Source organism: Neophocaena asiaeorientalis, unplaced genomic scaffold (assembly GCF_003031525.2).
Source record: "Neophocaena asiaeorientalis asiaeorientalis breed wild unplaced genomic scaffold, Neophocaena_asiaeorientalis_V1.1 scaffold133, whole genome shotgun sequence".
In the NCBI taxonomy this organism is placed as follows: Eukaryota; Metazoa; Chordata; class Mammalia; order Artiodactyla; family Phocoenidae; genus Neophocaena; species Neophocaena asiaeorientalis.
Genome location: NW_020174429.1, coordinates 7032857 through 7057977, shown reverse-complemented (window position 1 = coordinate 7057977; position 25121 = coordinate 7032857). Strand labels below are relative to the sequence as shown.

Sequence of the window (25121 nt, the reverse complement as noted above, 5' to 3'; positions counted from 1 at the left end):
GTTCTACCTTCCTGTACATCTCAAGCCGTAAAATGGAGCGGCAAGTTGGGGCGTGTAGGTTCTGGATGAGCGTTTCCCTTCAGAAACGGGAGGTTGGAGACCCATCTCTCCCATACGCAGTGACTAAATTTTACTAAATTTCTGACGGTCGGTGGTACCCAGGGAGAGGTTCCTCATTACTGCTGCACAGCAGGATTGCATCTGTGAGTTTGCCAAGGGAAGGTCTAGTATTGGGGAACGGAGAGGCAAAGGGGAAAAGAACATTAGAGACACTTTTAATGCTACCCATGAAAATGTTTGCTTTCCAAGTAACATTTTTCTGTAATGCTCTCAAGTTCACATGTCTTGTAATCTGTTCTGCAGATGGGTAATCCATGAGACTGTGACTTTTTCACTTCAGCTGTTGCATGTCGAAATATTACTCCCAATTAGGACTTCATATAGTTGAAAAAGATAATGTGGTAGCTCACAAGTGCATGTTTCTGTTGATGTCTTCCTCCTTTTTAACGGAAAGCCAACAAACCAGGACCATCAAATCAAAACATGTCCTCCCCAAAAGGTCTTCAAATGTGAGATAAATTATTAGTTCTGAAGGCCAGCTGTTGAAACCTAATTAGAGTACGTGACACACTTCTTTATATTTATTTCTACCTGAGAGCTGATCTCCATTGAAAGGTAGTAAAAGCTAAAAACTTAAGCTGTTGTCTTAAATTGTATGGAGATGTCTGTATGACTGTGTTGAGAAAACTGACCATATTTTTACAATGGTATTGACTGTGTCTTAAGATATTTGCCGAAGGCTGCTGTCTTCCTTTGCCCAAGTTTTCTCTGTATAATATACAAATTGGCTTGCTAAATGATTCTTTTTTTTTTTACAGTCTTGATAATGATTATATTTTGTTACTTGGTAATCTTCCTACAATTTAATAAAATTTCGTCCCCTGAGCTGTGTTTGAATTCATAGCAATTAGTGATTAATTTCTTTGCTCTAGTCACATATTTTAGTAGTGGTTATTTAGTTATTTGATATTTACTGGACACAGAGTATAACCTTAAATCACCATTCAGCTTGACAGCGTAAGACAACGTTTCTACTTGCTGCTCATGCCATGTTAGCTGCTTTCAAAGAGGGATGTATTGAGAAGTCCATTTTGGTGATTAAAAAAAAATATATATATATATATATATACACATATATATATATTGCTTTTCTGAAATGTGTAGACTTGGGGACTCATAGAAAAATAATGTAGTGTACGGACTATGAACCTGTCTTAGAACATGTTGGGTCACTTAACAGCAGCTGTGCTGGAGAGAGATTTGATCTGAGAAGACTTTTTGAATCTTCTCAGCCCTAACACCATTCTGGTTTTGAAAGTGGGAAGATGGAAAAGAGTTTTTGGGAAGGGACATAGCTCAGTTTTGAAAGGCGGCATAGGTAGAAATCTTTCAGTCCCAGCTCAGACTAGCCAACATTTCTAATCTATCCTGCCAAACAGATGACAGAGTCTGATGGGAAATGTGGGTTTATATTTTAGAGACACACTACAGAGGCATGTGATGGTGTTAGAGACCACTTACATGCTTCTTGCCCAGCATCAATTTGATTTGGGGACTGAAATTTAGGAACGTTTGTAGAGGAGGCAACCTTTTTTTCTTTCTTTTTAAATTTATTTATTTATTTATTTATTTATTTATTTATTTATTTATTTATTTATTTATGGCTGCGTTGGGTCTTCATTATTGCGCGCGGGCTTTCTATGGTTGTGGTGCACGGGCTTCTCATTGCGGTGACTTCTCTTGTTGCAGAGCATGGGCTCTAGGCACACGGGCTTCAGCAGTTGTGGCATGTAGGCTCAGCATTTGTGGCTCACGGGCTCTAGAGCACAGGCTCAGTAGTTGTGGCACACCGGGTTAGTTGCTCTGCGGCATGTGGGATCTTCCCGGACCGGGGCCCGGACTTGTGTCCCCTGCATTGGCAGGCGGATTCTTAACCACTGCGCCACCAGGGAAGCCCAACCTTTTTTTAATATACAATTTCTTTTTAAAAAATCTATTTTAAAAAATCACTGCTATTAAAATCAGATTCAGCCTTCTAAACTATTACTACCTTCTACAGTATCATTTAAACTGCTTATGTAGACACCTTGCTAAAAGATAAAAGCCCTCCTACATGTGCTGACTACATGGTATCAATCTTTATTAAGAAAAAAAACCCTGCTCTTTCAAAAGTCTGAATATAGGGATCCTTGAATTAACTCAGTCCATGGAAGTCCTAACAATTACTAGTATTTTTTTTTTTTTTAGTTTGCAGTTACTTACAAAGGGAGAAATATTTATAAAATTATGTTATGGTGTTTTTTAAATGTATGCAAACAACTCTCAGATCACAACTGAATCAGAGTTACTTTTACAAATTGAGGAAAGAGAATGCTTGGGAAATCCCTAGTGGGATGAAAACTGGTCCTCATTTTCTCAGGACTCTCCTGGAAAAGTGATAACAACGTTTCTCTCTCTGGATACTGAAGCCCCCTCCCCTGCCCCAGATACCATGTTCCAGAAGGCATTCACTTCATCTTTGAAGAGGTCCTCGCATCTCTTTAGGATCTGTTCTTGTTCATACATTGCAAATATGTACTTTTATGTCCACAAGGAAGGCATTAGTACCATTGAGAAGGGCAATGTCAATTAGGACCTGGAAAATACAAAGTCTGCAGACTGTAAGAATTGTACTCAGACTTTATGCCATCTACCTTTTGAAGACAATTTTGAACCTTTGAGGTTCAAAATATTGGGGGTTCTGATGAGCTTTCTTCTTTCTTTCTTTTCTTTTTTTTTTTCTATTTGCAAATCATGGCTTCCTGATCCTAAGGAAAAAACCTCAAAGGCAAGACGCAACAGGCTTCCTGGACATCAAATAGTTCGTACAAAACAACATTCTGATGACTTGCATGTAAATAAATCAGAAACATATGAATTAAACTGCTCTTGGAATACATATGGGTTGAAAAATAGAGAGAAGTGCTGAGAAAATGTGTTTCGGGTTTTGCTGAGCCCATGACATTTGAAAAAATAGTATGAGACACTGAACAAACACAAACCACGGCTTGGCTTCCCCACTCCTAATATTAACCTCCCAGTTCAATGGCAAATCAGTTTACCATGTGCCTAAATGCGAGCCACCTTTGGTGTGCTCCTCCACACTTAATTACTTGCAGTTAAAATTTTTTTTTTCAATGAGAAGCTCAAAAATAGCATCACATTTCAAGGAAATGCAAATCTTAGCATTTTTTGACCCAGTTGGTTCACGTCAGACTATTTTAGAAAATACCACAGATCACCTTAGGAACAGTCATACTGGTATGGCCCTCTTTGGTGTGACTGGAGACGAACAGAAGAAAAGTATCATTATTAAGAAACTGGTCCTGAAATTGATGCTGCCTTATTAAATCAAAGCGCTAAACCACCGCAGGTGAAAACCTCATGAAGGAGAACAGTTACCTCTCTTGGCATTATGGTGGGAGCCCTGCCAGCCCCGCTGTACATTACCAAGCACAGATCATGACCTTGGCTTCTGATCTTTTTCACTGCTGAGGTCTGTGGCCTTGTAGGTCGTGGAAGTTTGCTTTCTCTTTCCCACATTGCACTCAAGATAGCTAATAACATTAGGGAGTCTAAGTCCTGGGACAATTGCAGACTTCTCAGAGCCCCCGTATCCTCTCTCCTTGATATGTTGTTCCTTGGCATCTGGCTTTAACTACAGGAGCAGAGCACGTGGGCATTTAGGGAACAAAAAGAGCCAGAGCTTCAGGCTTCTCCCACTGAGAGTAAGTCATTGACGTGCACTTGGATGGCATCCTCTATCCATTCTTTGGACCGGCACTGTCACCTGAGGTTATCAGCTTGAAATTAGAGAGAGATGGGAGATTTCATCTTTTCTCTTTAGGAAAGTGTTATTTTCGTTGTTTAAGAAAACATTTTAATGTTCTTTTCCTAACTCCTTCACTCAAATAGTGGTAACAGGCTTGGATGCTGACTCTGAGCCAAGTGCTGAAATACGACTCTGAACAAGACAGACGTGGGGTAGACAAGTAAACGGAGCTACATTTAGTCTGATAACGCCTCGATGGGGGAGTACAGGCTGTTGAAGGTACACACAAGAAGGGTACCTATCCCACATTTGGCCTGGAGGAAGTGAGGTCCACCGATGAATGGGAATTCAGCAGGCAAAATGCAAGGGTAATAACCAGATCAAGGGAGAGAAGGGCATATACTGTTATCCAAAGGTGGTGCAGGATGACTGGAGCTCATGGTGTACGACGATAATAGTGAAAGATGGGACTGAAAAGATAAACAGTGGCTAGATCACAAATTGCCTTGTGCACCCCATTAAAGAGTTCAGATTTTATCGTGATGTCATGAGGAGCCCTTCAAATGGATACGCCCAAGATGTCATTGAATTTAAAAGTCCAGAGAGGTGGGAGGAACAGCAGGAAGACATCGTCACAGAAGCCAAGGAGAGATTTGACTGGCAGGAGGAAACTGTCAACAGTGTCAGATGTTACTGAGAGTGAAAGTGACGTTTGGCTGCAGCATCCAGGAGCTTCTGAGCAGTTTCATTGGAGGAGTGGGTATGGAAAAAAGATAAAGAAATGGGGAAAGTCCATGGCAAGATGCTTTTTCCATCGTCATTGTCATCATCATCATCACCATCATCAATGGAAAATAATCATCTTCCAGACAGAGAGACTGGTAGAAAGAATGAGCCACCTACAACCCAGGGGATTGGAATGTATTTGGGAAAATAGACCATAAATATAAAGCAGAAGACAGCACCACAAGTTAGAAGACATGCAAAGGGTAAAATGAGCCTTACAGATCAGTCAGATGAAGGAGGGATCTGGACAGATCCATGAAAGAATAGGAGGAATTAAGATGGCAGATGGGGCTTCCCTGGTGGCTCAGTGGTTGAGAGTCCGCCTGCCGATGTTAAGATGGCAGATGAAAGGGGAGAGTTATTTAAGTGGTGAGTGTAGCTTGAGTTTTGTACTCTGTGTTAAGCCTCCTTATCCCAGTCCAGTTTGGTTTTGACTTCCCATTGAATGGAGGTATTAGAAAACACCATCAAAGGTGATGTGTGGTCCTAACCTGCCTGTGACTTCTGTTTGAGTTTCTCAATCGTTTTTGGAAAATTAAAGTCCTAGACTGACTCTCTGTTTGTTTTAGTTTCATGCAATCTTTATTTTTAAAATCTGGACACAGAAACGAAGGAACAGATATCACAAATATAGCACATCAGAGATTCCCATAAATTCTACATGGATGAGTTCCTTGAGAAATTTTGCACATTCAATGCTGGACATCTGTGAAACTGAAGCACAGTGTCTTTCACATCTGTTTAATCTCTATGTGACATCTTCCTGGTACGAGGCCAGAGATTCACCCCCATCGTGCAGTACCTTAAAGAAGCCATTCATGATTCAGAGGACAGTTCTCAACAAAGATACCTGAAATACACTTCTGTAAGGCACTTCAGTGCTGAAAATCTGCTGTGTAAGCTTTTGTAAGTGCAGGAAAGAATTGGTCTTCTTTTACTTGGGCTGTTGCCCTTGTTTGTATAATAAATACTTATTGGGCACCTGCTGTAGGCAGTCATTTCATTGAATGTCCTCTGTATCACACCCTCTTTCCCTAAGGAGCCCACAGTATTTTATGGGAGGGAAGACCTGTATAATTCATAAAACGTACAAATTTCTAAAAATAAAGTGCTGGGAAAGTTTAGAAGATGAAATATATTTGATTAAAACTTACTGAGCTCATTCTTTCCCCGAAGTTTTTTGGTCTATACTCCTGTCGATATGACACCACTGGTTCCCATTCCCATTTGTAATTGACAGAGAAAGAGCTGAATAGGTTGTGTACGTATCAAGAAATTTTCCGTTAAAGAAAATGGACTCATCACCATCAAAAGATATTTTAAGCATCACTAAGGTGCTGAACATGCTATACAAATTAGATACGTTGAGGTCCATTTTTTTTCAAGGTGTTTTCTCAGAGCATGATCTGGTTTTATTTGCACCACATCGCCACGTAGCAGCAGATGTCATGATCTGTATTTTCCAAATGAATATTGTATGATTGAGAGAGAGGCTGAATGACCTACCGATGGTCAGTTGATGAGTGGTAGAACCAAAACTGGGAAGATGGTCTCCATCGGGGACCATTATCTACAGCTGGTTAGCTCACTTAAGCTGTTTCGGCAATGAGGGAGAATCGTAAGTTCATTTCCTTGATAGAATGAAGAAGATTGAATTTGGTGACAAAGAGAGGATGAGTGACTTTGGTGAGAGAGCAGTTTTGATAATGGCTGCATTATTTACCTACATTTTCCAACTAGCCTCTGATGACAAGGCTTACTGCTTAAGAAATATGGTCGATCATTGGTCCTCTCTTCTCCTGGAATACCACCTCCCTGCAGATGGGTCTTCACTAATATTTTTTGTGAAGGATACATAAGTTTTAGGCCTGCTACAGTGATTTTGTTTTGTTTTATTTTAATTGAGGTGAAATGTACGTAACATAAAATGAACCACTTTTAAATGGGCAGTTCATTGGTATTTGGTATATTCACAGTGCTGAGCAACCCCTGCATCTGTCTATTTCCAAAACGTTTTCATCACCCCTAAAGGAAACCCCATACCCATGAAGTAGTTCCTTCCTATCCACCTGTGGCTGTGTTTTATAAACCTTTAATTTTATCATATACACAAACTTGCATATACATACCTTCATACTGTATACATCTATCTGTCTGTCTGTCTGTCTGTCTACCTACCTACCTACCTGCCTACCTAGAGGTTGGAAAGTTCCTGACAGAAGATCTAATATGTCCTAATTATGTAAGCAAAGAGGTATATATTTAATGGATGTTTCTCCATCAGGAAAAGGAAAAAAGGAAACATCCCTTGCTTCTTTTTAACCTTTCTGTATATTTCTCTTAAGTTCTCACCAGTTAGTAATTTATCAAGGAAGAAAAAAAAAGAGAGTAATCAATTCTAAGCCTTTTATTATGTGAAACTGCTGTGTTCTTCTTCTTATAAGAGAAACTTTCTCATAACGTTCTTCAACATTGAGAATTTTAAACTGCTTCCCTTATCTTAATAGTGAGCAATCATCTGGATTTTACATTTCTGTTTTGAAGATTCAAAATGATTAAACAAAGTAACTTATTTATAAAAGGTTTCATTTCTTGGAAAGGAATCAAAGGGGCATTCTTACTGTAATTTTTATTGTTAAAGAAATTACTATTGTTTATATTTATTTATACCTTTGTTATTCCAGAAAAATATTTGAAATAGCCAGCAGCAGAGCTTTAAACTGTACATCTTTAAAATTAAGAAGAACTAGATCGCATGCAAAAGTGTCTGGAATTTAAATATTAGAGAAAGTCAACTGAATTGTATTTTAAATGTGCTTGAAGATATGACCTATTTATTGTTGGTCACTTGGTCTTCTATTGCCCAGTCTTTGAGGTTTTTGTAAATAACCGTAGCCTAATGGAATAATTTCCTTTACATTTCCTTTGCATAAACATTTAGTACAAACTATACTCACTTTCATACATTTTTCTAGTTGATTGTTATACATCTGAAATCTCCCAGCTAGCTTCTAATGAAAATTCTGGCCTCCTATTTTATTTATTTATTTATTTTTATGTACCAAAGCGTCTAGAAGCTCTGCTGTGAGTTAAGGCAGTGAAACATTGCTGGTTGATTTTACCTGAAAGTTTGCCCTGGGTATGGGGGAGGGGCAGGTATCTGAAGGGATAAAGAGAGGTGGCTGATTGGACAGAGAGGTTGACAATTTGCATACTTCTTTTTTTTTCATTTCACTCTGTGCCACAGAGTTATACATTTGGTAATTATTTCATGCTTTTGTTTTTAGTTGAAAGTACTTAGCGCCATACGTTTTGACAGAAAAAAAGATCATTTGTACTTTTTTCAGCTTTGTGAAAGGGTGGATGGGATAATAGTTTTATAGTGTACCATGGCAGTGATTCCTGTTCAAAACTTTACCAGATTGGAAACTCAATGTTCTTAACAATTCTCTTGGTAAGTAGAAGATGAAGACATCTGTTTGAAGCACCCAGTGTTAAGCTGGATGCTTTGAAGACCAGCCTAGAATTCATCTTTAACTGTACTCAACGTTAGTAGATATCATTTACTAATATGAAAAATTGATCTCCAGATTCTTTAGGCCATAGGTGAGAAGGATATTCTTATCAAGTGCTAACAGCTCTGATCTGGGATTTGCAGTGAAAAGACCAAGGTTAAACAACAGGGTCCTACTGTATAGCACAGGGAACTATACTCAATATCCTGTGATAAACCATAATAGAAAAGAATATGAAAAAGAATATACATATGCATAACTGAGTCACTTTGCCGTACAGCAGAAATTAACACAACATTGTAAATCAACTATTATTTCAGTAAAATTAAAAAAAATTTTTTTTTAAATTTCACACAATAATATATGAACAACAGCAAAAAAAAAGACCTAGGTTATAACCTTTCTCGTGCTGTCCTAGAGTCATTTGACTACTGGGAAGAGAAGGTGCTCTCCCAGCTTCTGTCTCCTAATATATAAGATGGGTGAGAGAGTTGACCATTTGGTTAGGCGATCAATTTTAAAGTGATTATTAAATAATGTAATGGCTGTAGAAAGTCTTTGTAATTTAAAATACTTTGACAATATCAACTTTTTATGATGATTAATCATAGAATTTCACCAAATTTCCTTTTATACAATTAAGTTCAAGGTCAAAGAAGGTGTATCTAGAGAAGTACATAACCCCTTTTGTGAATTGTGTTTCTTTTGAAATTTCCCCTTGTCTTAATATCTGTTAGAATCTTGCTCTCACCATCCTTCCCTTCTTGTTTGGGTCTCTGCTTTTGAAAGTGCGTCTTTCTGCTTTTGTCTGACACAACCTTCTTCCTGGTCCCTCTTGCTTCCAGAAAGGAATGTGTACTTAGGAATGATGGCCCTTTGTCCATCTGCGCTGTACAAACACAGCCCTAAAGACACTGGGATTGGAGGAATAGGAATGGCACATTTAGGGTTGCACAAGGTCAAACTATAAAGTAATCAGCATTTTTCTCTGGTGCTGCTTTCCCTTCTGGTAAAGCCCTCTCTGAACCCTCATCCCCTCTTCACTTCCCTCTCATTCTTAAAAATTAGTTCCTGGGAAAAGATTAGAGACCTTGTCACATCAAAGTGTAATAACTGCTAACAGACTATACAAGCATTTCCCAAGATGGGGGTTGATTGCAGGTGTGTTGAAAAGTGGGTTTGTGACATGGAATTATTTCCAGGGAGGTAGACTTGTACCTCCTGTAGTATTGTACATTGACTAAGGTCTGCTGCAATGGTATTAATTTGTTTACCCCAGTAGTGACCAAACTTATTTGAGCTTAGATCCCTTTTTAAAAATCACACCTATTAACATCCAGTGAAGGATGTGAGCTCTAGTCCTAAGGCATCAACCTATATGACCTTAGGTTCAAAGGGAAAAGGGCGGGAAATGGTCCTCTTTAGAACCCTTAAATATGGATCGTTAGAGGTAATTGCCTCCACTTCGGAAAGACAGCTCAGCCCTAAAACACATCAAGAAGTGAAATGCACTCAAATCTATTTTGGCAGAACCAATGAATGTTTATCTTTCTCTGCTTCATGATGTTATTCTTAGTTTGACTTGTATCTTGTGTGCGGTGCATTTATTCATTCATTCATGTGTGCATTTAGTAACTACTGGGGCCTGTTCTGTGCCAGGTACCACACACACACACACACACACATCACACCTGCACATTTTTTCATAACACTTTTTTAAACTTTATTGTTTCTGTGATGGACCACCCTCAGCAGGCCTTCTTAGACTTCAGCAGAGTATAGAAGAAACAACAATAATCAACATCGGAATAAACCTAAAATTAATTTTCCTCTTTCTTGTGGAATCATATAATTTGTTTTCATCCTGAAAACATGCTGCCCTCATTCAATTGATGAAACCATGTCATCAGAGGTCACAAAGCTATTTCTTGGCAGATATAACCAACAGTATTTTGATGTTCCAATACCTCCTCATGACCCCATAGTTATCACCTAAAAAAAAAAAAAAAAGCAAACAGTTGGTAGTGAAAGAGGAAAATATAGTATTGAGATGGGAGCTGATCCATTAGAAATAATTGATAGTCATGAATTTGATGTGACAGCTGAGATAGAGATATGAAATAATTTAGTTACATCTGTTTATGATTGAAGATAACTAGAAATAATAAATCACATTTTTCTTAACATTACCTTTAATTTCTAATGAACATTCAATAAATAAAAGCTTGGAAACAACTTAGGTGTTCAAAACATATTAAAGACATGTGATGGACTTAATATCTACAGTCTTTTATCTGTGCTGATCCTAAGCCTGGTCAGGAAGCCGGTTCCCCTGTGAATAAGTAACATAAGGAATGTAACCAGGAAGAAGTCAGGTTTCACCTGGACCAAATTTTACGCAGTTAAGTAAAGTATTCCAAGAGATCTTTAGCCAGGTGTAACTTAATCAATTTAAGGCCTTCTCAGGGAGGGCCAGGGTGCTCAGAACGCTGGTAGTGGGCATTCCCGTGATACACCACGTTGACAGTAATAGCAGACATACAGTATCTGCTCCGTCAGTGCCAAGAGCAAGAGCAATGCAGGTGTCAAAATAAAAAGATGTATTCGGAGCCAGAGGCTGGTACACATAGACGGGACTGTAGTCACGCTTCACATGAATGCCTTAAGTAATAGTGTGGTGGGGTTTTTTTCATCAGTTTAGCATATTGGGCTTCCCTGGTGGCGCAGTGGTTAAGAATACACCTGTCAGTGCAGGGGACACGGGTTCGAGCCCTGGTCCGGGAAGATCCCACACGCAGTGGAGCAACTAAGCCCATGTGCCACAACTACTGAGCCTGCGCTCTAGAGCCCGTGGGCCACAACTACTGAACCCGCGCTCCACAACTACTGCAGCCCACGTGCCTAGAGCCCGTGCTCCACAAGAGAACCCACTACAATGAGAAGCCCACACACTGCACCGAAGAGTAGCCCCTGCTCGCCGCAACCAGAGAAAAGCCCGCACACAGCAACGAAGACCCAACTCAGCCAAAAATAAAATAAGTAAAATATTTATTTTATTTATTTATTTTTTTGCATTACGCGGGCCTCTCACTGTTGTGGCCTCTCCCGTTGCGGAGCACAGGCTCCGGACGCGCAGGCTCAGCGGCCATGGCTCAGGGGCCCAGCTGCTCCGTGGCATGTGGGATCCTCCCAGACCGGGGCACGAACCTGTGTCCCCTGCATCGGCAGGCGGACTCTGAACCACTGCGCCACCAGGGAAGCCCCTAAAATATTTATTTTTAAAAAAATAAATAAAAGATGGGCAGAGATTTCTATTAAAAAAAAAAAGTTTAGTATATTGGCATTTAGTCACCACTAAACCCCAGTGTAACTCTCAGCAGATTCTTTGCCTCTGTCTGTTTTTATTACTGTCAAACAAGAGTATCAGGTCCTGCTGCTACATGGCTCAGCTTCAGGTCTGAAAGACAGATGAACGGTCCTCCTTGTAGCAGTGCGCAAGAACTTTCTTTGTGCCCTGCTTACTGAGGTCATCTTGTGTTCTTCTCTTTGGGCCAAACAGCATTCTCAGCCCCTTGTCTGCTACATGGCCATAGAGTATGTAAAGGGGATCCAGAGTTCTACAAATCTGGGTTTAGCTAGGCGTCTGTGACCACCTTGGAGAGAAGCCCCTTAGCGATCAAGAGATCATGTTAAAGCTCAAACTCACAAGAAAGATGACATGATTTTGAATGTCAATTTTTCCACTTAACTAGCTATGTGACTTGGAGCAAGTTACTTAATGTGTCTATGCCTCCAAATTCCTTCTATGTAAAACTGGGATGATAAAACAATAGGGTTGGTGTCAGGACCAAATGAGGATATGTAGTTTTGCTGGAATAATGTCTGGCACGCCTTAGTAAATTTAGTGTTAGCTATTTTTTTATCACTGGCATCACATTGCCATGCCAACAGTGACAAGAGCTTGGTCTGACAGATATTGGGACCAGATCCCTTTCCAGTTCTAGAGAGTGTTAAGTTATAATGCCATAATAAATGGTTCCTTTTCTTTGTTTTTAACGGTTAACTCCCTGCATATATCACTGAGATGGCTGCATGATAATATGTGAAAACAGCTTCAAATCTCAGACGTTCTATATCTATGATATATCCCAATATCGTATGTGTGATACATCTATGATATCATAACAGAGTGAGCCTAATCATACCTATCTTCGCCGTTCAGCTGCCTCATGTTTGCAGTGATAACACACTGATACTTGTAAAATACTTGTAAAATAACGGGACACTATGTAGATCTAAATCACAATAATATTGCTATACAGTTATTAGTGGTTCTTAGTTGTTTTTTTATTTTTAGTTAAACCAAAGTTTTTTTCCTTCCTTGTAAATTTTTAAGCTACACAGACTCTTTTTTAATAGGTTGAAATTTAGAGATTTGAAAAATATACTGCAACTAGCTATATTTAAAAACATATTGCCTTTTAATTTGAAGAAAGGAAAGAACAAGGTAGAACTGTCTGGCCATAAAGAACGTCAGGTTTTTTTGTAGCTCTTGCGGTTAATAATGGGTCCAGCTCACTTTTTTACTGTGTCGTGGCCGAGCTTGCTGCAGGCTGAGTGTGCTGGTCGAAAGTGCATGGGCTACAGTCTGCCCATCCTGCGTGCTTATGTGCTTCTGATCCATTACAGATCACTCAGATCTCTGCTGCTCCTTTCTGTTGCTTTCTTTTGGGTCTTTTAATTTCTTTTGATTGAGTTACACAATTTGATAGATAGAGATGCAAAGAAGGGAATTAAAATTCTTACAATTTTACTACTTAACATAGAAAAGGAAATTTCGTGGCTGAGAAGGATAAAATTCTTGGCTGTAATTCACTTGTAGAGTTCAGCTTCAGTTTTAGTATACTCATGAACAGATAATCAAAACTCAGCTGATATTCGGAAGGGTAGAAAAGTTATATGTAGTATTTGTCATGGAGTGTTTGGCTATATGCTCAAAATGACTTGTGTTCTAAATATATGACATACTCAAGGAATTTCTTTTGGGGGTTCATATCCATATTCTTTTTCATTTGTGTTTTGTGATGCACTATGGTAGAGTGAAGATAGGTCATTGCTGTTAGTAGAAATAAAATATGAATATCATATACATGAATGGTACATTTTATACATGTCTAGATCATTGTGATTTTTTTTTCAGACTACTAATAAAAATAGTTTGAGGAGTAAAACTCTTCTTATTGGGAGTTACTTTATGGCACTTAGAACTATTCATTTCATTCCTATAAAAGCTTCAAGTGATTGAGATGGAAATAAAAGCTTCACAATTGCAACAGATTATACCTCTGAATTTTTTTTCATGTATAATTAAATATCCATCTATTTGTCAATATACTGCAACATTTATGTGTTATCTCTAAACTTATTTCCTGTTTATGTGATAATAATGCAAAGTGGCCTTTAACCATCATTTAGAAATGAAATAGGATCCTTTTCCATTAGTAAATACTCCTTGACTTGGTAATATATACTGAAAATATATCAGATGATTAATTTTTATTTCTGTAGTTGGTTTTTGTTTTTCTTTGCACTGTTGGGTTGTGTATTGCCTTCTTTTTAATACTCCTGAGCATTATTCACTGCCTGTAGACCTTATGACAACTTATTCAACTCTGTTACTTGTATCTGCTTATTAACATTTTATGCCGTTTTACTACCCATTGGAATATTTAAGTTATAAAGTTAAAAAAGACTTTAGGAAGGAGAGTGCCAGGAGGAATGGATGAGAAGTCAGGAGCCCTGGGCTCTGTCCAGGCCCTTGGGTAGGCATCACTGCCCTATAGCCATTCTTTTCTCTTACTGTGACCCATGTCCTTCAAACAGTAAGAGTTGAGGTCCATTCCGGTTAGTTGCCTGAGTAGTGAGCTGATCCCCCTACAAGTGCTTTTCCCCATTAGATGCTGGGAAGCATCAATGCATGTGCCTAGGTTTGTGAACATCAGTGGCACGCCATAAACTCTTGGCACTTGAGTGTCTAACTGTCACAGTTTAGGATATTTGTGAAATCTCCCAAGGTGTGAGCTACTAAGTCAGCCTCGCCAGCACTTGGACATCTGAGGCATAATTGTGCTTTGCTATTTTCTACTCATTATGGAGCATACAGTAACTCTCTTTAAGGATCTGAAAGTCTCAATTACAATGTTTCAGTTATTCTCAACTGGTTCTCTTTGGAAATTATTTACTCAGAGGATACTTGCAGATGACAAAGAGGTAGTAGTGTTAATGAATGTTAAAGGTCTACTGCACAGCCCAGTGGCTATCACCCAACCCCACTCAGTTGTACCTCAGGATACACCATCTATAACCACTTCTCTTTATCACCTCCAGAGTTCAGCTTCCCACTTAGGGAAGAAAGTAACCAACATATATTGGTTTTACTGTCAACATGCCTTATCACATTTTATTTTCTTAAAAGGTAATTATGAGACCCCACAAGAATATTTCTATTAAACCGTGGCCAAAGTACAGCCTTATGTTCATAGCTAAAATATTTTTTCTTTTTTGCCTCTTAAGATCAAGAAATTGTTTTTTAATGGAAAGAACATAGACTTTGATGACTAGTTTGAATCTTTCCTTTACCACTTGGTGAGTTTTTAACATGGAAAAGTGGATTAACTTTCCTGAGTCACATTTGTCCAGATAATTAAAATAAAAAAAAAGAGCGGCACAACATTAACACAATTATCTGATTTTTTTGCATGCTTAGTAAGTGCCAGGTATTATTCTAGTTGTGTTTATTCACTTTATGCCTTTTAATTCTTACAAGGATTTGGCATACCAGGCACTGTCATTCCCTCTTTACAGGCAGGAATCTGAAGACCAGAGAGGGTAAAGTAACAGGTCCAAGGTTGCCTAGCTCATAAATCATGGAACTGGCACTTAGACCCAGGCCTGTCTGGGCCGGTGCATCTGACCTCTCTACCGTCCTTCAGATGTATGAAATAGGAATGATACTATTAATAATGTCCATCTTGTTTGATTTTTATGAGGATTAGAAATAATGTGTATGGAGCTCCTGGCAGAAAAGCTATTCCACAAGAGGCCCTGAACAAATGGTAATCATTGTTATTTTTAAAAAATCTCCATAAGTGAAAGTGACACGCCAAGACAGGTAAAAATGAGCACCTCAAAGGGAAAAGGTAGGATATGCATTCTACTCCCTTCATTTTGTTCGTTGGTTTGTGTGTTGGCTTGGTTTTCTTCTTTTCTAGTAGACAGAGGTTCTATTTCAAAGAATGTGTCACATTGTTTCTTTGATGATGGCACAAATGATAATCAGAACGTTGGTTGGAACAGCTAATGTGCCATAGTAATACATCTCAAATTACAACAAAAATTAAATCTGTAAAATGAGAACTTTTAGAATTTTTATTTATTCACGGTTTACTGTTATCTAGAGAGCTTTGTTAAACTCAGAATTCCTGTATTTGTGATTTTGTTTTAAATTCAGGACTGTAGGAGAAAAGATAATGGTGCTAACTTTGAATATTAACTAGCTATTAGTTTTCCATGAAGCTTTTTTTTTTAAAATTATTTATTTATTTATTTTTGGCTGCGTTGGGTCTTTGTTGCTGCACCTGGGCTTTCTCTAGTTGCACAGCGAGCGGGGGCTGCTCTCCGTTGTGGTGCACGGGCTTCTCATTGCGGTGGCATCTCTTCTTGTGGAGCATGGGCTCTAGGCACGCAAGCTTCAGTCCTTGTGGCACGCGGGCTCAGTAGTTGTGGCGTGCAGGCTCTAGAGCGCCGGCTCAGTAGTTGTGATGCACGGGCTTCGTTGCTCCGCGGCATGTGGGATCTTCCCGGACCAGGGATCGAACCCATGTCCCCAGCATTGGCAGGCGGATTCTTAACCGCTGGGCCACCAGGGAAGCCCTTCCATGAAGCTTTTATTAAACAAATAATTCACTTAAAGGGCTGTAGCCTTTGAGCTTGAGCCAAGTCTCCCCATTTCCAATTTTGCAACAAAAATTTCACACTTCTTTAGTTACTCTCGTGGCAGGAACTGGAATGCCAAAGGTCACCTTGATCTCAGATACCTTATCAGAAGAAAACTAAGTGTAGATTTTTGTTTCCCTTTAGTCTTTCCTCATGTTTCCTTGACAGAGTCACTTCAATACACTACAATACAAGCTGCAGTTTGGGATTCGTATTTCATTTTCCATTGGACTGATTTTCTTGTGCTAGTCATTTGAAGATATCTGGGGTGTTTGTTATTGTCCTGTTAAATTAAAAGCTATTTTCTTTAACAAATGTGTAAGTCATCTTTCTGTTTACCTAGGGTATGATAATTAAAATTAAGTGGATGTGAGCTTTTCTTATTGAATTTAGTATGTCTATTAAATACCTTCCTGCAACCCGTACTTTCAAGTCCTTTGAGAGACTGGGAAAATAGTTGACTGAAATAAAATAATGAGGCAGCTTACTGGTCATCCAGGTTACTAAAAATTAAAGCATTAAGGATAAACTGAAGTGATCACTCTGTTTTCACAAATATCATCCTGTACTTCCACCAAGATTTTTAAAGAGAGTAACCATTAAGTAGTAGAAAATAAAGAGTAATTGATAGTTGCCTATCTTGAGCAGTTGCTTTGACCATTCCATTATTGAATTTTCTTATAACTAAAATGTGGGGGACAGGTTTAAGCTAAATCTTTGATTCCTTCTACTTTAAAAAATATAATAGTTCTATGTGATATTTATTTATATCAACGAATATATAGAGCACTTACCTTAAAAATAACTTCCGAATGAGAAAGATGAAGTATATGAATTAAGAGGGAATAACGTTGTACCTGATCAGTTATAATATGAAGAAAATTTATAAAATGTACAGAAATTGCCTTTTTTAAGAAGCTATAAACAGTGTTCGATTTGTTAACAAAGGCTTGCACCTTATCTAAAGAATCTTGGGGCTTCCCTGGTGGCGCAGTGGTTGAGAGTCCGCCTGCCGATGCAGGGGACACGGGTTCGTGCCCCGGTCCAGGAAGATCCCACATGCCGCGGAGCAGCTGGGCCCGTGAGCCATGGCCGCTGAGCCTGCGCGTCCGGAGCCTGTGCTCCGCAACGGGAGAGGCCACAACAGTGAGAGGCCCGCGTACCGCAAAAAAAAAAAAAAAAGAATCTTAATTTGGCTACACCAGAAAAATAGAAATTGTGTGGTATGATGTAGCCTAAAAACTTTTTTAACCCCATAGACACTCTTTTTCATGCAGGCAGTATTTCTGAATTTGGGATAAGTGTGCTTATTCTCAGATCTCTGTGCATGACCATAATTTACAGTCCAAGTGGCCTCCTTATATGAGCAAAATTACCAAAGATTTGTCTTTACCTCCCAAAAGAGGCATCAAATAATTCTACCCAGATCTGGGAACAAGATGAATCTTGTTAGGTGCCATCAAATGGTACGTATTCGATGTACTTATATAATAATTATACTACATGTTTAAGGGTCATGTAGTAGAATATGTAATTAAAATTATATATTATCCTAAAAGAATTTATTGTGATTGTTTTAAAATAGAAGGTGATTTAATAATATGGGAGAGTTTATTTTCAGTTTTATAGTAAATATATTGATTTCTGAAATTTGGAATTAATACATAGTATACTTAGCTTGTGTTAATACTGACTGACCGGGAACCTGTCAGACTAATAGTCTGTAGGTATATTATAGTTGTTTGTGTTCATTCTGTCATTAGAATGAGATGATCTAATTTTCAATTTCCCCTTTCCCTAGAAGGTAATCTTTTTTTCATCTTTTAGCCTAATCTCAAGACCTCTAATACATTTAGTAGTATTTTCCAAACTGTTGGTCAGTTGTATAATTCTCAAGGAAATACTGGGTTTTGCTTGATAAACTTAGAGCATTGATTTGCTTTGGGGTTCCTGGCTTACGTTTTATTCTTTATCCCTAAAAGATACGTGAAAAAGTTTCCCCCTTATCGTAAGCCCTGTAGAAATAGAATCAAGGAGCTGTATACACATTTAAAATATGACTAAAATTTAAAAATCAAATGAAATCTAGCCCAGGAAAAATATAGGGCTTAGATTCTTTCATGACTTAGGAAGAATCCTTGTTTTGTAAAGTGTGCAAGGGTTTTTCTGGTTTATTTCTGTTTTGTTCAGTCTCCAGGACCTCCCAATTTCAAGGGCACTGTGGGGCATATGTAGCATTTATTTGATGTACGCATGTGTATGCATATTCTCCCGCATCTGTCTCTGTGGCCCTATCCTTTGTGAAATCCTAGACCTTGTATTAGCGCCTAGTTCGTGATTCTTGGTGTTCTGAGAACAATTATATAATTTTTCTCAGGGTGTTTATTCCATGTGCGCTGTGAAAAAAAAAAAAAAGGGAGTTATTTTTTGGTAACCCTGCAGTTGCCTTTTTATTGGTGGATTTCTTTTTTCTTTTCCTGTGACCTGTGAATATCACCAGAGGTTCACTGCCAGTTTTGTGAGCCGCCCGCTTCAAATTGGAGGCAGGAAGGTATCCATTTTCATCAAGAGGATGACAGCGTTTCAGTCTCTCCGACCATCTGGAGAGAGGAACTTTTGGAGCAAAAGGGAACGGGGATTAAAAAAAAGAATTATATTTAGCAGAAAAGGCAAGGGGGAAACCCAGTGAAAGTTAAACTATACCTTATGAATTTATGCTTTTCTACTGTCCTGTCTTCTTTAAAGCAAACATAAACAAGAAAATACACAAGCTATTTTTATAAAGGACTGATTCCCCAAGTCTCCTGAGTATTAATAAACGAATGTAAGTAAATTAGGATTTTGGCAGTTTTTAAGTTTATTGAACATACAAAGATAATAAGAGCTATAAATGAGGGTTTTCCTCCCCCTTCCTGTGTACACACTGATTGTCGGGGGTCTGTGTAGATCTGGGCTTTTAATGGCCCTTTTCATGCATCTCTACAAAAAGCTAACACTATGGGAATTTAATATTCCAAGATCTGTGTGTCACTTTCTGAGATCTGGAGAGTGCATTCATTTTGTCTGTCTTTTTTGTCTCTCTGTCTCTCTTTCAATTTTAATTGAAAGCTAGACAAAACAGGAGAAGCTTGAGGCAGGTGTTTCTCTTTTTACCTTTTACATGCTCATGGGCCATTTGTGTTAAAAAAAAAAAAAGAATGCTTAGGCTCCCAGGACAACCCTATGGGTATTATATAATATATTTACAACCAGACCTAGTTCTCAATATTCTTGCCCATAACTGGAAAATATCACACCTGGTTTTCCATTCACACAAACGTACTCGGCCTTCTTTTGATTTTCTGTATTCGGAAAGGGGCAGTGTTTCCAGGGTTTGGTTGGATCTAGGATGGACGTGGTAGAAATTTTGCCTTTTGTGCCTGCTTCTTGTAAAGTCATGGACCTTGAGATGCTTTGGTCTAGGCAGCAAGCAAAACTAAATGGGCTCTTGTTCCCCAGGTTTATGCTCCGTCAGCCAGCACTGCCGACTACAATAGGGACTCGCCAGGCTACCCTTCCTCCAAACCAGCAGCCAGCACTTTCCCTAGCTCCTTCTTCATGCAAGGTAAGACACCACATCTTCCGAAGGGAAATCCACGGGTCTTTTCACGTCATATATGGGACAGAAGAGTGCTGATCTGTTACTCAAGAAACGAAATAGGAGGCAAATGGAGAACACTGAAGGTCATGCTCTGTTTTAGGAATTGAATTCATTAAAGATAAATTAATTAAAACTTCACCAAGACTTATTTTTTAAGTGAAAGCCACTTGAGAGATCATGAGTTAAGATTAGACTGGTTTGCTTACTTAGAACAGATTCTTCTTTGGGAATGGTCTTCCACGACTGATCATTTCTGTGTCTTCACTTCCCGAGAAGAGTACGTTTATATGTTTAGAAGAGTGTGTATTTTAAGCATCCCGGATTTAGCCTCCTAGGAACAAATTACCCTCATATATACCTTTATATAAAAATGTTGGACACTTACAATCACTTTTCGGCCTTTTGGCTAAGATCAAGTTTAGTATCTGTTCTTATCAGTAAAAACGTTGGCCACTTACTAACTTATAGGTAAGAACAAGTGTCCCATTGAAGATGAAGTGACCTATCTAAAGTCAGGAATATTATTTCGTTACAAAGCAAAAGCTCTATTCCAACATACTGACGGATTGAGGGCCCAAGACCCAGCTTTTTTCCCAGAAAAATATAGAAAATTACAGGTTCGTGGTAGATAAAGTATATTTAATCCATTTAATTGTCCAGTGTATTTAATTCAGTGCACATGGATGTGTGTTCCCCGAGCTTATAATCTCAAACCTGGTAATACAGCTCTTTCTGCTGCTTAGAAAAGACCAAGATGGTTGAAATGACAGCAGCTGCTTATGAGAGGAGACCGTCCAGAGGATGCAGCTAAGGCTCCATTCCCTATGTGCCTGGAACACCTATTGTCAAAATGTGATGATCTTGTTTCCAGGTTAATACTCTGAAATTCAGATGTGGGATTCACCAAGAACCTCTGTATGCAAACTTCACTCTTTTTGCATTGGCAAAGTGCCATGGGATTTCCTTCTTCGTGCTCCTCCCAGAAGGACCATGCCACGGGAAGGGGAGCCACTTGGGGCAGTAAGTCCCAGGGAGGTGGCTTGGCATCTCCCTTAGATTACAGTGGACATACCCAAACTCATTCTGTTTCAAAGGGGTTTGTTTCCTTTCCCTTCAGAGTGTTAGCTCTTTTGAGTTGTTAGTTCACATGTGAAATTCCATGGAAAATCTATAAAATTGAATCGAATGGGTCCCTCGGGAATAGAGAGACTTGGTTCCACACATAATGGAGCTCCTGTTGACCAGGGTCTTTTATCTTTGTGACCTGTCTTCGATGTCCCTTTCTCTCCAGGGGAACAGCAGGTATGTCACTTGGGTGTGTTCTGTGCCATGACAAAAGGTGTATCCCCTTCAGCTATAGGTAGCAGCCACTTGGGCACCAGCGCCTCTCTTTTATGACCAGTCAGAGAGAGTGTGCTACCACTACCGGTGCTTATAGAGATTGCCAGCTCAAGGACTCATCACTCAAAGCTAAATTTCATTGAGAAAATTGACAGAAGGATAGATTTCTTCTGTCTGCCTTCAGGAAGGTCACTTGCTTAAACCGTGCACACTGCAAGGAAAGATCAGGTTGAGTAAAGCAGTAGGCTCTTCTCCGTAGCAGGCCACGCAAAACAAACTACGGGGAACAAATCTGCTTTTCTGCATATGAATACCCAAGAAGCAAAAAAAAAAAAATGTTTTTTGAGTTGACATTTATGATGAGCACAATTAATTTGCACACATCTAATTCTATTCTTTCAAACCCACATTATGCCAAGATCATGGGATGTGATAAATATTAATTTACTGTGAAAAGCATAATTTATGTAAAATGTGTATTTTTGTAAGTCTGCATTGAGTAGAGTGTCTGTGTTAACAAATCCTAAATGTATTTCCTTGTAGGGCATCATGTCAGAATGTTTCAGGAGACTCTTTTTCAATGATAGAGATTCTCAATTTATTTGCCATGCATGTCATCTCTTTGAAATGTCAGTGGTCTTAAACTTCATGTTTGAATTTAAGATGACATCTGAACTTCCACAATCTCAGAGCTAAATCTGAAGTACATGAATAAGAACTTTTTAAAAAGTCCTATGTTTTTACGTTATGATCACAGAAACAGTACGTCGTGATCCCATTTCACATCAATGTCCTTCAGTAAGGGTCCACAGTGCCCTGAGAATTCAGGTCTTGAAGAAAATACAGTTTAGATAAAAGATATTCAGAGACTGTCAGTAGCATATTTTATTTTATTTTATTTTATTTTTTTAGTAGCATATTTTAAACCCACTATTGTGTGACCTCTTATTTTTAACTTTAGCTTCCACCTCCTAGTTAAAACTCTTTAGTTGTCAAAATCACAGACATGATTTTGCTTTCATAGTTCTTAAGACATCTCTGGATTATTCCTTCCTGCCCTGAAACCATTCCAGTTTTCTGAATTCTAACTTCTGGGGTGAAAAACTCAGGGAAAAAAAGGCTTTATGAAATATAGTGTCAGATTTAACTTGCCTACTGCCTACATTTTCAAAAAGCCTTTATTAAATAACGTGTAAGGTGAAAATACTCTTATTTCAAGGGAGCAATGCCTGCCATACAATTAACACCTAGCTGATGGCCTTGTATATATCTGGCATTTAATAATTTTTGTTAAACTATTGAAGGAAAGAAAACTTGAACTGAGCAGGAACGTAGATGCTCTGCTCCCTTAATTTGAGAAACCCAGACCAAACAATAGCAATCTAGTAGTGACTTCGAGGCCAGTAGGTCCAGAGAGTAAAAAAAAAATCTGTAGGAATATTTTTAATATGGTGTTAATAAAAGATTAACTTGGTACTAAAAGATACTTCATATAATTTCCATATAATTTTAAACCTCTTTTTAACTCACAGTTTTATAGAATCCAGAGGCTCTCAAAATTGTCCTTACGGTAATGTCTACCTTACGACATGTGTGTACCCTTTCACTTGCTACCGAAGGCTTAAGATAGCTATTTGACTATATACCAAAATACAGACATTTAAAAGGAAGTCAAAAACTCAGAACTATATACACGAGGTTCCTCTTCCTTACATACCAGAATGTAATTCCAGCTTTAATTCCATCTACTCTGTGTGTCACAAAAATGAAATCCAATCTGAAATCAGAGATTTTTTTTCATTATTACTTATTTCTTTATATGCTCTCAAAACTTGTAAGGGTGCCAACCCTGTAATATCTCAAGTGTTTTATTTTCACCCCAAAATTTAGGAACAGTTTAATTTTTTAGTTGGTTTTCATAGAAAAAAAAAAAAAAGGAGACTTCTAAGAAATGTTTTCCTTAGCATTAGCTACCTTGCTGTCTTGACATAGTTCTGTGTAGAAATATGTTCTGTTCTTTTACAGTTAAATTTTTACTAAGAACCCTTTAACTCTGTTAAATATTTATATTTGTTTGGCAATATAGAGCCACTTGGGAAAAAATAATGAGACTGTCTTCTGATATAATCAGCTCACCAACACAAAGATGAATATACAACAGGCAGTCATTTTCCAGGATATGAAAACACCCTACTCTATAAGGCAAGGCTGAATGCCTCAGAAAAGTCATGGTTTTCTTTGTCCTTTACAGATGGCCATCACAGCAGTGACCCTTGGAGCTCCTCCAGTGGGATGAATCAGCCTGGCTATGGAGGAATGTTGGGCAATTCTTCTCATATTCCACAGTCTAGCAGCTACTGCAGCCTGCATCCACATGAACGTTTGGTAAGGCAGACTCGCTTGGTAATGGGGACAACACAGCTAGTTGATTCAGTCTCACCCTGTCTTTGCATGCATGTACACATGGACTCTATCGATGAATGTAAAACCGACACATACCCGTTATTCTTACAGTTGTATTGTTTCTGCAATCAAAGACATAAACTCAATCAGATCACCTTCATAAGCCATATTCTCTTTGTTGCTGTTTTTCTGTTTATTGCATTTTGTTCTGTGCTTTCTTTATCACAGTGTCATCTTCCCTTGGTACATAAATACATATTGTATTTGAGTTGCAGAATTTAAGCTGTGGCGGTTCCTTGGGTTTTTTTTTTTTGGTTTTTGTTTTTTTTTTGGTTTTTTTTGGTTTTTGGGTTTGGGGTGGGGTTTTTTGCTATCTGTAGTACTGAAGGATATACTGCAGGGGGCAGAGTGATAGCCAGTGGACTTTGAAAGTAGGTGATAACACATCTCCCACGAGCATTTCCATTTCCCCTTGGCCGGCTTCTGTAGCTGGTGACAGCTTTGAACTCTTGTACCACACCTGAAGGAAAGCGTTCATGTTTCCTATACACTCCCATCAGTAACAGCAACCATGGGGTTTCTATTTAGATCAGAGTCCCAATTTTCAGTATTTTAGCTATACTTCCATACCCTCCAACACTGTACTCATCCATCCTAGTATGTGTCTTTATTCTGGAGGAAGTAACGCATCAGATGTTTTTCTAACCTCAAAAACTACCACAGCCCGGAACCCACTGATGAACTTAAGTCTATCACTAAATGGAGGAAAGAGTACTTCTAGATCATGAAGGTTTGGGATGCAGATAATATGGGACCCAGTATCTTGTGCAGTAAAATGGCTTTAAAAAAGGTATGAACCTCTAATCTTCTAAATGCAAAAGAGTACGAAAAATCCAGTTAGTGGTGCTTATATTACTACTCTCCATCTTGCGATGTGCTCCTTTTTCTTCTCCTAATACCCAGATTTATGTTTCTTTCTCTGTTCTAATATAGGAGATAGTACTTTCTGGATTTCTGTGGTCTTTATTCTCTTTTGCTCGGCCACCAGAGATATTGAAAAGGTGACATATCCTATTCTGATGACTGAAAACATCCCAGAGGTTAAGATTTCCGATATCCTTTCAAATATCAAGTTAGTTAGTCCTAGTGACAGAGACGCTGGGAGGTCGGTTAGCTTATCCTCAAATGAGAGATAAATGATGGAGATGGAATTGACCTTTTTGAAATCATCTCTCAAGTTTGAATGTGGAAATCACAAACTATCTTAAATTTCAGCACATTTTCAATAAATAGCAGATGATTTACTTTCAAATTTCTTCTTCTTCCACCTCCTACTTAGAGTCATTAGCATGAAAGCTTAAAGAAATAGCACTTATTATTATACTAGAATTTCTTCTTGGCTAACATTTTTATTTCGCCATCGTCATTTTGCACTTCTCTAAAGAACCCATGATCAAAATTGTATGTGTCCTATAGGCAAGGAAAGTTTTGATTACAAATAAAAGACTTCGGCACTGTACTATATGTTGGAATTTCCATTTGACGTTTACTTTTCTTTGCTCCTGTATTT

The 25121-nt window shown here is 38.5% G+C and overlaps 1 protein-coding gene and 1 pseudogene across 7 annotated transcripts in view; both read left to right on the top strand.

Annotated features, from left to right (window-relative positions):
* TCF4 (transcription factor 4) overlaps positions 1-25121 on the top strand; it is a 364700-nt gene that overhangs the window by 292056 nt on the left and 47523 nt on the right. For all 7 annotated transcript variants that reach the window (XM_024756818.1, XM_024756817.1, XM_024756819.1 and 4 more), the window contains 2 exons: positions 19666-19771; positions 23400-23533. In XM_024756818.1, coding sequence (XP_024612586.1) covers positions 19666-19771; positions 23400-23533 — 240 coding nt within the window. The remainder of the gene's footprint in view (positions 1-19665; positions 19772-23399; positions 23534-25121) is intronic.
* LOC112407499 (uncharacterized) lies at positions 20194-20366 on the top strand (annotated as a pseudogene).